The sequence below is a fragment of the Apteryx mantelli genome, chromosome 2, assembly GCF_036417845.1.
Source record: "Apteryx mantelli isolate bAptMan1 chromosome 2, bAptMan1.hap1, whole genome shotgun sequence".
Lineage (NCBI taxonomy): Eukaryota > Metazoa > Chordata > Aves > Apterygiformes > Apterygidae > Apteryx > Apteryx mantelli.
The window spans coordinates 92,052,991-92,065,323 of NC_089979.1; the positions used below are offsets into that span (position 1 = coordinate 92,052,991).

Sequence of the window (12,333 nt, forward strand, 5' to 3'; positions counted from 1 at the left end):
AGTTTCAATATTTGAAAGCACATCATATATATGAATGCATATGAATATATATGTATTTATATAGACTTCATATGACTAAGTAATTTTTTCAGATGAATTTACCTCTCTCTGCAACGCTGAAAATTATACTGCCCCATAGGAACATCCTGAAAAACAAAACAAAACCCTGTATCAACTATAATAGACCTTGGCAAAATTAAGTCACTTTAAAAATAGTGATAAAAACAGGGTCAATTAAGGAGAAAAGTTTCAAATACAAATACTTCTAACATTACATTAAAACTATATTAAAAAAATCTAGCAACAATGACGATGGAAAAGGGAGTGATCTGGAGACAAATTGAAGTGACATTATAAACACTAAATTACTACTAAAACCATCTGAATCCAAAAATGCTTTTCTCTACTACAAAGTCACTGCTTCAAAGTCACTGTTGTTGGAGTATAGCCTGTTGGAATATAACTCCCACCAGCTTTGGGGAAAATTAGTGTTAAGCATTTTTGAAAACCAGACTCGAGTAACAAAATATAGGCAATTGCCACTATTTTCTTTTGACGAGCAACAGCAGCCATCACAAACATGCTTATTTTGTGATTAACTGTGATATCTGGATCCTGTAATGAACATGAAACGTCCATATTTTGACACACTATATTTATTGGATAAGATGGGTTAGGTGGTTCAATCCTACATTCTCCTATATAGCAGGTGCGGAAGTGAATGCTGATATTGAAAATAAAATGTTACACTTTTTAGAAGTAGAAGATAATGCTACGTACGAGCTACGGACTGACAGTGTCTTACTGACAGCAAAATTAAAAAAAAATCCTTTCTGTTTAGTGCAAAAGATATAATATTGCACTATAGCACTGTGAAAATCAGACCATCAGCTATAGCTGACAATGGGTAGTGCATCTTGTAAAGGTAGCAGTTACAGTGACTATGCATTTGGTGCCCAGGGAAGTCTTCTAATAAAGCCCACTTCAGGTGCCATAGCTATATTCTCACTTCACAGCCTTTGCTCCAGGTGGCCATATTCCAACTACAGTATGTGGCTAAACCAGCCACTAAATCTCAGAGAATCTCTCCTTATCAAAAGTGCCTTTTCCCAAAGGTGTTCCACTCTGACTTTATGTTCAAAACGTGTTCCCACACAGTGCACAGCAGCCACACTACATGCTGGGACTGTGGCACAAGCTCACAAGGCCAAATCTTTTGTTTTAGTATTTATGTGGGACTCCTTATGATTCAGAGATGCACTCATAGTGAGATACAGCCCCTTAGAGCCTAATCCACAGCTCATAAGCTAGTGGAAAAGCTCCCAGCAGCTTCACTGGGTTTTTGTCCAGTACAAATTCATACGTCTTCATCTCTCAGAAATAAACAGGTATTTAGCAGTGAGCATCTTCTTCCTTTCAAACATTGCTAAACTGTATGAAATTACATAAGTAGGCCCCTACTGTTGTGCTAATCTTGCCATTTTCAGTGGTCATGCTGTCCCTGTGGTGCAAGTGTGCAAATGGCTTGGCTGCTCCCCAGGATTCCAGGTACCGGGTCATGCGGACAGACGCTCTCATTTTGGCTCCATCAAGAGTATGCCGAGGTCTGATGTGGTGTTGAGGACTTCGCTTTTCCCCCTGATTGACAGAGAATAAGAGGTGACATCAGCCTTGGTGTTCATTACCTTCTCAAGCAGTAATGCATCATCCTGAACCATATATCTGCAACACATTTCAGAGACTTATTTCTGAAGAGCAGAAAAAATTTTGTATTGCTGCAACCACTAAGTATTTGTAGGCATCTGTGATAGCTCTTCTCACCTGATCAATATATTATGGTAATGAATTATTCAATAAAGAGGTTAGTGGTCCTGCTCAAAAACAACTATGGTCACAAAATGCAGGTACTACTAACCTTAGGGTTGATTACAAAGTAGGTCTTAACATTATGCTCTTTCAGATATGGGTCCCTCACATCTCCATCCCCATCTTCCACTTTGTAAGCTCCATTCAGATGTGCCAAGGTGACTGAAGTGATGTGGACGCGGCTGAAATTATGTTTTAAAAGAATGACAAAATTACAAATACTGATCAAAAGCATCATTTGAACCCGATAAGCCTTTTTTACTGGCTCTTACACTGCTTACTTCATTTACAGTCTCTATTCTCATTTTCAGAAGGTCTAATGGGCACAAATCTAAAGGTTTTCATCAACAAAAATACTCCTTACATCATGGGAAATACTGAGTGCCCAATTTTTTAAAAAACAACACTAAGAATTAGTTCAGTTTTCTTCACAAAGGCTGATGACTGAAGACATGGTATCTATACGTTTTTCTATAATACAAAAATCTATGAATACATAGGTTAAGAGAAAACTCTCCTACCCTGGGACTCCGCCAGCTTCCATGTGATTTGCCAGGGTAACATCATGTGACCACACATCATACTGCCACTTTTGTAGCCCAATAACACCGCAGAGAACATTCCCTGAGTGCACTCCCACGCGCATATTAATATCAACTCCAGTGGCATCTCTCACTTTCCTGTAGTTGAGAAGAAAACCTGTGTTAGGATGTGCAGTAGGGCCTTTATATTCTTTTAATTTACCCGACAGTCAAATTAACAATAACAATGGAGATACCATTTATTTCTTTTAGTATCAGTTAGCTCCATTCTTTTTATGACAGGATTTTTTTGTATATTACCTTTTTATTATCTATATTTGCAACTGTTTGCAGCAAATACTAATTTGCAAGTCCATGGCTGAAGTCCCTTCTTTTATACTCATATGAAAACATCTGGGAAGACTGAATTATGTAGGGGAAAATTCAGTCTTATGGTAGAACTTAGGGAGTGATTTTGTTCTAAAGGCAGCTTTTGGTTTTGCTTTTTAACGCAGCAACAGTTTAACATATCTCAGGGAGCTGGAACTGCTGTTATGCTCCCTTCTATCTGAAGACCCTAATCTCTAGGGTGGAGACAGGCTTTCTTATATATCTGTCATCTGTCATGTCCCACCACTCTTGCATGCCCACTTGCACATGGTTCTGCTTCAAGAGGAAGGATGAAATCCTCAGGATTTCCTACAGCCTGGAGGCTCAAACACTTTTCGGGGATATGGGGTCAGTCCCCTTCAGGGTGTGTTGAACATAGAAACTGCAGCCTTCCACCTACTGGGTGAGGGCTCTGCCCACTACATTACTTTGCAAAAGGTGAGAAGCTTCCCTCAGTGTCCAGACCACATCTGAAGTTTTGAACTTCCCGTGACTTTTGACAGAGCTGAGGCATCTGTTAATCCCAACCAGATTTCAGCAGAGCTCTACACATAACACAGGTACTACTCTCTCTAGAAGAGGCATTTCTGAGTCACAGGTGGGTAATTAACGTCAAACAATCAGAACACGCTCAGACATATGTCATAGGGGTACCTAACTACATAAGTAGAGAATTATCCAATTAATTCAGATGTCTATGGGCTTAGACAGTTCTAAGAAACAGGACGATGTATTACTGTCTGTATCTCAACTGGATTATGTACTTAAATCCCAATTTATTTGGATCAAATCCTAGTCAGTAATAAGGAACATGAAGACACTCATTTTGGGAAAATTCAGGGTACTGGTGGAAGGAACAACTGCAGAGTGAGAACCCAAAATGGCTCCTGTATATGGGTCAGGCACGTGGTTCTAGCAGCATCTTCAAGCTCAATGATGAGATGCATCAGCTCTGTGCCTTCTGAATTACAGGATTAAACTGGCCTATTTCTCTTCTTTTTTAAAAGGAGACATTAAATTTAACAGGTTTAATCTGATATGGCAAATCTTACCATTAAGGAATACTTCTCAAGTGCTCTTTTTCTGGAAAATGAAAACAACAGGAGCATGACTGCAAGTATTCTGTTAAACTGCGTTTTATTAAAATGAGAGGAGAGGGGAAGATTTTAATTCCGTCAGTCTCTCTCTATCAAATGTTTACTGATATCTCTTCACACTTTGCTGCTTTGTGTCGCTGTCCTGTAGCTGACGCACTTGCAAATGAAGTACTTGTAAATGACCTTTGTAGGCAGTCAGCAAATGGCAAATGCCTTCTTGTTCCACACAAGGAATATGATGAAATACAAGCTTAACACCCCAAATAAAGAGTGTTTTACAAAACACTGCAAGGTGCAAGAGCATATTTATCCCCTGGGAGTGCTTTTCCACAGGCTGCCCTGCCATGTCCTGCAAAACAAGGCATGAAGGCTGCTGCATAACAAGCGCTCTGCAGTTAAGGCAAGAAGCGAGCAGAATGTGCTCCAGGACTGAGGCTTCAGGTGTTGTGTTACTCTGGACCAAATTAGGGGTTACTGTTACTTCTCTCATGGGATCTCTGATCAATTGCTCGATGATGCAGGCACTGAATGTAGTCTATCATATCCTAATAGGACATTTGCCTTACCTACACAAGCATACCTGAAGCTTTCCCTTATTATTTCATTTTCTGCTCCCACAGCAGGAAATGATCTCCCTCAGCACACCACAGTCAGTGCATCCATCCTGCTTAGGCAGCCAAAATATTAATGAAGACCATAGTTTTCCTATCGATCCTGAAATTTGAATCCGTAAGGATTCTGTGTTCTTCACAGACATGGTTAGCTTGTAGCAGCTTGACTAAGCACAAGCAAGAGTTCAGGTCACTAGGAAAGCACCTACTCTATTTGTTGGGGCTTTTCTCATTAGTGGACCAGTTCTCATCTGGACTAAAGTACCTAAGACTCACCTAATCCTGCCTGACACACTTTAACCCATTTCAGTGAGCCCTCACAGAATCACAGAACAGTTGAGGTTGGAAAGGACCTCTGGAGAGCATCTAGTCCAACTGCCCTGAGTAAGCAGGGTCACCTAGAGCACTTTGCCGAGGACCCTGAACAGATGACTCCTGAATATCTCTTAGGATGGAGACTCCACAATCTCCCCGGGCAACCAATATTCAACTACTCTTAAAGTTTTTTCTTATGTTCAGATGGAGCTTCCTGTGTTTCAGTTTGTGCCCGTTGCCTCTCGTCCTGTCACTGGGCACCACTGAAAAGAGCCTGGGCCCATCCTCTTTACACCCTCTCTTCAGATATTTATACACATTTATAAGATCCCCCCTCAGCCTTCACTTCTTCAGGTTGAACAGTTCAAACTCTCTCAGCCTCTCCTTGTATGAGAGAAGCTCCAGTCCCTTTATAATCTGTAGCCCTCTGCTGGACTCGCTCCAGTAGGTCTATATCTTGAAATGGGGAGCCCAGAATTGGACACAGTGCACCAGATGTGGCCTCACCAATGCTGAGTGGAGGCAAAAAACAGGACTGAGTGGTGGGGAAGTGCCTTGAGTGCTTAGTTCTCTGCAGACTACCAGCTTTAGAAACATAGTTCCCTTTTTGGACCAGATCTGCAGGAATGAAGTAATACCAAAAAAAAATTTGTTTTATTTTATACTTAACCTTCAAATTGGTACAACAACCTTATCCAATAGTTTCTTTCACTTTGAGTCCTCTGAAATGGCACTCGGTTCATGGTAGCAAATCACAGACAGCTTTTGAGAATCTGCACAGCTGAGAAATGTTTAAAGGAGAAAGTTGCCAAGAAGACAAGGGAATGGGGGTGGGGGCTGAAGGCAAACAGCACATGCATTCATATGGAAACATATTTTCCTTTGACAGATGCGCTTTACATTTGAAGCACCCAGCTAAGATGTGCCAGCTGCCAAGACCACAGGCAGCATGGGCACCTATGGCTGGGTAAGGTGAGCATGCTGCTCTGGGGCAAACAGGCTGCCAGAAACATTGACTGCATTTATTCCAACATAGAGCAGAGAAGTAAAGCAACTAAGGCAATCAATGGGACTATTCACATGTTTAAATGGAAATAATCCCTAGCTTAGTGAGGCTGAATTGCTCAAAATGGAGCTATGCACGCTTAGGAAACAAGACTGAATAAGTCTTTGTACTACAGATCACTTGGCAATTTGGTATAATTCCTCTTTTACCTCAAAGAGAACTGGAACCAAAATTATTTTTGGCTGGTAACAAAATATATACAGAACTGATAATCTAAACAGCAAAATGCTGTGTTTCAGTAACTTAGGCAATAAGAAGTCAGTTTGGACCTCCATGACTGAATGTAAGATACATTCTAATCTGAAAAAAAAAGAAGATATTTTAGACCAGTAAGTCCACCACATATTAAGTGAGACACTTCCAATGGCAAAAATATTACTACTTTTAGTTTTAGAGGCCACAGAAGTATTTCAGCAGATTCTTCCACTTAAAGATGTAGCAATCACACAACAAAATACAGTTGATTAATCATCAGTAATTTTTGTTCACCTGCGGGCCAGAACACTTGACATAATACTTTGAAAGCATTTCAAAACACGGGGTACAGATTCCTTGTTTCTCACAGAGATGTAAATAGGCTGCGACAATCCCAGCATCTGTCTACAGGGACATTGTGAATTCTGACTATATAGGAACAGAGTCTGGAGATACTCAGATCAGAATGTGCTATACAACCGAAAGGTAATTTTCTAGGCTATAAACCTGCTCTTACCAAGGAGAACATCATCACTCAGCATGAACAACGATGCTTGATAGCAGCCTGAGCAGAAAGCTATCTCAAATAAAACTGGGGAGTTACAAAATGTGAGGAACCTGTACATTGTTCTCTCTGAGCTGAAGTAAAGGATCACATTGTGATCTGTAAAATCATGCACTTTGATCTTTGGGAAGGACAATTTATGGCTCAGGTCTTGCATTGTTTTTCTAACAGCTTGCAGCCTCCTCTACATTTTTCTTCCAACTAAAAAGCGACAGGGAGTCCAGAGACTCTATGCAAATCCTGTTAGCTCACATCTATCACACAACACCTGAAACTATTAAAATGTAAGTCAGAAAGCTTCTATTTTCACTGAAATGCTGGGATAAAAACATTTCTAAGCCATGATAAAAAAGACACAGGAGTCAGAACTTAGGGACAGACTTTTTTTTTTACTTACTGCTTTATGGAAAGGATGTTAGCTTCAATTCCTAGTATGTTAGAGAGACCAATTGCTCTAATTATAATGATGCTGATCTTTTATATCTAAATAAATAAATAAAAAGGAAAAGCATTCAATGAAAGCCCCTGAGGAAACAAGCAAGTCTGTAGATTCAATGCTTGACAAGGAGAAGTACTCAATGTACCATCAAAAAACAGGTTTCTTTGGCCATGATAAAGGGTAAAAATGTATTTGGGTAAAGAAAAAACAACTAAGAAAATGCAGCAATCTCATTCTTTCCAGTACTGAGGTTAGTTTTACAAAACATCCATAGAGCAAGGAGATTTAAATCCCAGTTTCCACAAATACTACATCACAGAATCACAGAATCGCTGAGGTTGAAAGGGACTTCTGGAGATCATCTAGTCCATCCCCCCTGATCAAGCAGGGTCACCTAGAGCACATTGCACAGGATTGCATCCAGGCGTGTTTTGAATATCTCCAGAGAAGGAGACTCCACAACCTCTCTGGGCAACCTGTTCCAGTGCTCTGTCACCCTCACAGTGAAGAAGTTTTTCCTCATGTTCAGATGGAAGCGTCTGTGTTTCAGTTTGTGCCCGTTGCCTCACGTCCTGTCACTGGGCACCACTGAAAAGAGTCTGGCCCCATCCTCTTGACAACCTCCCTTCAGATATTTGTACATGTTAATAAGATCTCCTCTCAGCCTTCTCTTCTCCAAGCTAAACAGGCCCATCTCTCTCAGCCTTTCCTCATAAGAGAGATGCTCCAGTCCCCTAATCATCTTTGTAGCCCTTCGCTGGACTTGCTCCAGTAGTGCCACATCCCTCTTGTGCTGGGGAGCCCAGAACTGGACACAGCACTCCAGATGTGGCCTCACCAGGGCTGAGGAGAGGGGGAGAATCACCTCCCTCGACCTGCTGGCAACACTCTTCCTGATGTACCCCAGGAGACCATTAGCCTTCTTGGCCACAAGGGCACATTGCTGCCTCATGCTTAACTTGGTGTCCACCAGCACTCCCAGGTCTTTCTTGGCAGAGCTGCTTTCCAGCAGGTCAACCCCCAGCCTGTACTGGTGCATGGGGTTATTCCTCTCCAGGTGCAGGACCCTGCACTTGCCTTTGTTGAACTTCATGAAATTCCTCTCTGCCCAGCTCTCCAGCCTGTCCAGGTCTCTCTGAATGACAACACAGCCTTCTGGGGTATCAGCCACTCCTCCCAGTTTGGTATCCTCAGCAAACTCGCTGAGGGTGCACTCTGTCCCTTCATCCAGGTCATTGATGAAGAAGTTGAACAAGACTGGACCCAGTACTGACCCCTGGGGGACACCGCTAGCTACAGGCCTCCAACTAGACTCTGCGCTGCTGACCACAACCCTCTGAGCTCTGCCATTCAGCCAGTTCTCAATCCACCTCACTGTCCACTCATCTAGCCCACACTTCCTGAGCTTGTCTATGAGGGTGCTATGGGAGACAGTGTCAAAAGCCTTGCTGAAGTCAAGGCAGACATCATCCACTGCTCTCCCCTCATCTACCCAGCCAGTCATTCCATCACAGAAGGCTCTCAGGCAGGTTGAGCAAGATCTCCCCTTGGTGAAGCCATGCTGAATACTCCTGATCACCTTCTTGTCCTTCACATGCTTGGAGATGGCCTCCAGGATGAGCTGCTCCATCACCTTTCCAGGGATGGAGGTGAGGCTGATTGGCCTGGAGTTTCCCGGGTCCTCCTTCTTGCCCTTTTTGAAGACTGGCGTGACATTGGCTTTCTTCCAGTCCTCAGGCACCTCTCCTGTTCTCCAGGACCTTTCAAAGATGATGGAGAGTGACCTAGCAATAACATTCACCAGCTCCCTCAGCACTCATGGTTGCATCCCATCGGGGCCCACAGATTTGTGGGTGTCAAGTTTGCCTAAATGATCTCTAACCCAATCCTCCTCCACCAAGGGAAAGTCTTCCTTCCTCCAGATTTTCTCTCTTGCCTCCAGGGTCTGGGATTCCTGAGGGCTGGCCTGAGCAGTAAAGACTGAAGCAATGAAGGCATTCAGGAACTCTGCCTTCTCTGTATCCTTCGTCACCAGGGCACCCACCCCATTCAGCAAAGGGCCCACATTCTCCCTAGTCTTCCTTTTGCTTCCTTTGCAAGCCCTTCTTAGTGACCTCGACATCTCTTGCCAGATTTAATTCCAAATGGGCCTTGGCCTTCCTCGTCGCATCCCTGCATACTCTGACAAAGTTCTTATATTCCTCCCAAGTGGTCTGTCCCCCTTTCCACATTCCGTATACTTCCTTCTTCTGGTTGAGTTTTGCCAGGAGCTCCTTGCTCATCCATGCAGGTCTCCTGCCCCCTTTGCTTGACTTCTTACTCATAGGGATGCACCGCTCTTGAGCTTGGAGGAAGTGATCCTTGAATATTAACCATCCTTTCAGGGAATGCCTGAAGTGGAAGAAAACTGAATTTGCATTAAGCAACCTACCCATGTGGGAATTCCTCTGGAATTCCTCTAATCACAAGACCAGGCAACTAAAAAAAACCTCCTCTTGCGACTATGATTACACATATATGCTGGTAGTATTTAAGGATTAGAGGAATTATTCTTGTATGCCTGTTTAGTTAATCACTTAGACAACACTACTGAACACACCTTTGCATTTCCTGAGGGGGTGCAAACCAGACACAGAGCTCATGAGGCTGAGGTAACCCCTTACTTCACTACCTGGACAGTAGTGAATGTGACATGTAAAAACATTATGACTGGAACAGAAACTTACGGAAGAGTGTATTAAGTTTTCAAACCAAAGTCCAATTGTTCCAAAAAACAAATCATACAGGTCACTAGCAAATATCTGGACCATCACTGGATGTAGCTTTTATTGCACAGTGTAGCTGACCTAGAAATGTTGTGATTTTAGTCAAAGGAATCTGAAGTTTCCTACTGGGAAGATATTTGTGACATTTATGGTAATTACTATAAGCAACCATTTACTATATTTTGACAGCTAAAACCTAAAAAGAACTTCAGATATGAATAACAGAGATGGAAGTATCTGACTTCAGTTAAAAAAAAAAAAAAAAGAATGGGGGGGATTCTTTTGTCCCCATCTCCCAAAATGCTTTCTAAATAAGGTAGCAGAATCAGATCCTTGATTAACAAATAAGGTACAATATACTGAGCTGAACTTTCTGGATAGGCACGTTTAACTTTAAGTACCTTCATACTGAAATGTGTCCAGCTTTTGTGGCATAACTCATCAAGGGCAACTAGCTTACAGAAGATTTATTTCCATGATGCACTGAGCTGTTGAGACAGCAGTCAGGTGAAGAGAGATGAGGGGGAGGAAAACTGCCTTTTTGCGAGACACCTTTGAAGTTCCACAGTCTGCAGAACTGCTACCATTTCCTATAATCCAATCAAGTTGTATCTGAAAGATTGGAATCGCCTCCATCCATTCCCCATCTACTCTTCAGTAATAAGTCAGAGGAATCCTCAAGTACGTCTTAGGCTGTATCTCCAGACGCTTTGAAGTGTTCAGCCATCAGCTATAGTCCTTTTTCTTCTTCCTCTTTCACAATCATATCAGCCTCCTGTTATTACTTGAGTTGCTTGCAAAAAGTCAGCATTACTATTTCAAAAGCAATCACATTAGGATTCTCAAATAACTCATTCTACTTTTTGTTTCAGAGATGGAACAAGCATAATCATGATGGGAAAGAAATAAGGGACAAGTAAAGTAATCTACAAATCTAAAAACCTGTTGATTAAGTATAGAATTTTCAGTGGCGCCTGAACACGTTAACTGACAAAACTTTTTAGAAAGTCCTAGACAATTACAAAAAAGTAGAAACTAAACCTAAACTTGAATTCTAGTGAGACATGCACATTTTATTTTTTATTTAGCAACACAGAACACAGCTGTCTTAGCTCATGGAACAGCAACCCATTCAAGACATCTTCAGTGCACATGCTCAGTAACACACTGCAGGGTCAGGACTTGAGGTATCTTGAGAGAGATTTTTTTTTTTTCTGGAGGCAACTGGTCCTGACTTCCACTGAGCTCCAAACTCAGCAGGAGCCAGGAGCTCTGCCCTATCAGAGGCATTTGACTAACAGGTGACTGGCAGCATCATGCCTCCATGAAAAGCAGTGCTTCCCAAGTCCAGGATGATGCCTACTGGGAGCTTTACCATCTCATAAGTAGAGGAAGAAAAATGCAATGTTGCATCCCACCACAGAAAGCTGACCCACACAACACACTGGTCACCCTCTCTTCAAAAAGGACCGTAATGCCAAACTCTCTGATCTCACAGAAATCATCTAAACTCTAGTAGAAGTCAGCTGCAGCTTTGCTTTACCAATTCAGAATTTGACTCAACAACCACGTTTTACTATTAGAAAAAAAAAAGGAAGATTCCCCCGCCCAACTACTTTACAAATAAGCGCACCAAATTTCTTTCAGTGTCTTGTTGATGTAAAGCTCTATATGCCCACTTTTCATTGTCATTTATGGGTGGGTTAAAATAGGGAAGCATCCCAAAGCAGTTGTAACATGTATATGAAAGTGCCCCTTAGTTTGATATTAGCCTTAGCAGCATTTTATTTCAGATCTATCCTGAAAAGGTTGGTGGTTGTTTTCTGCTGTCATTGTAATCATCATCACTTCATTCAATTAGGTGTACAACAACAATCCTGTTATTAGAATAAAACACCCATGAAAACTGGTCTTGTGTCCTATTTCATTTCCCCATATTTGTCACAACCCATGACTCCATTTGCTATCTCCTTCATTAACATTTTTTACTGAAATACTCTTTCAAAATAATAAAATACGAGCTTATAGTTCAAATACGGCTCTATATGGCAGGGTCAGGACAGCCTGGCAGAACCCAACATATTTAAAACATTTCTTTTCTGAGGCTGAGATCAATATTACCATGTTAGACCTTGGACTGAGACACAAAACCTACTGCAGCTCTGAATGCTCCATCCAGAAGCACAGCTACACACAGAAAAGAGACAACATTTTTATTGTTGAATACTGTTCATTAAACAAAATCTCAGTGCTTACTTAATGGCTTCACACATGTCCAGTCCCATTTTCACACAATTCTTGGCATGATTTTGAAGAGATATAGGGAGCCCAGACACGCAGTAATAGCAGTCACCTAGAATTTTAATTCTCATACATTCATTTTCCTGGAGGAAAAAGCAGAGTCAGATCATCACATTCAACTCGAATTACATAAATGACAGGGCTACTGGTACAAGGACTGACTTAAGTGATATTATCAAAATCATTGTATATAAGCCTGTTT

General features: G+C 41.7%; 1 protein-coding gene across 1 annotated transcript in view; it reads right to left on the bottom strand.

The window, feature by feature from the left end:
• ADCY2 (adenylate cyclase 2) overlaps window positions 1-12,333 on the bottom strand; it is a 197,547-nt gene that overhangs the window by 62,921 nt on the left and 122,293 nt on the right. Inside the window, exons 7-11 of the mRNA XM_067291033.1 lie at window positions 12,087-12,214; window positions 2,388-2,546; window positions 1,916-2,048; window positions 1,462-1,638; window positions 103-146 (exon numbers count right to left, since the gene is read on the bottom strand). Coding sequence (XP_067147134.1) covers window positions 103-146; window positions 1,462-1,638; window positions 1,916-2,048; window positions 2,388-2,546; window positions 12,087-12,214 — 641 coding nt within the window. The remainder of the gene's footprint in view (window positions 1-102; window positions 147-1,461; window positions 1,639-1,915; window positions 2,049-2,387; window positions 2,547-12,086; window positions 12,215-12,333) is intronic.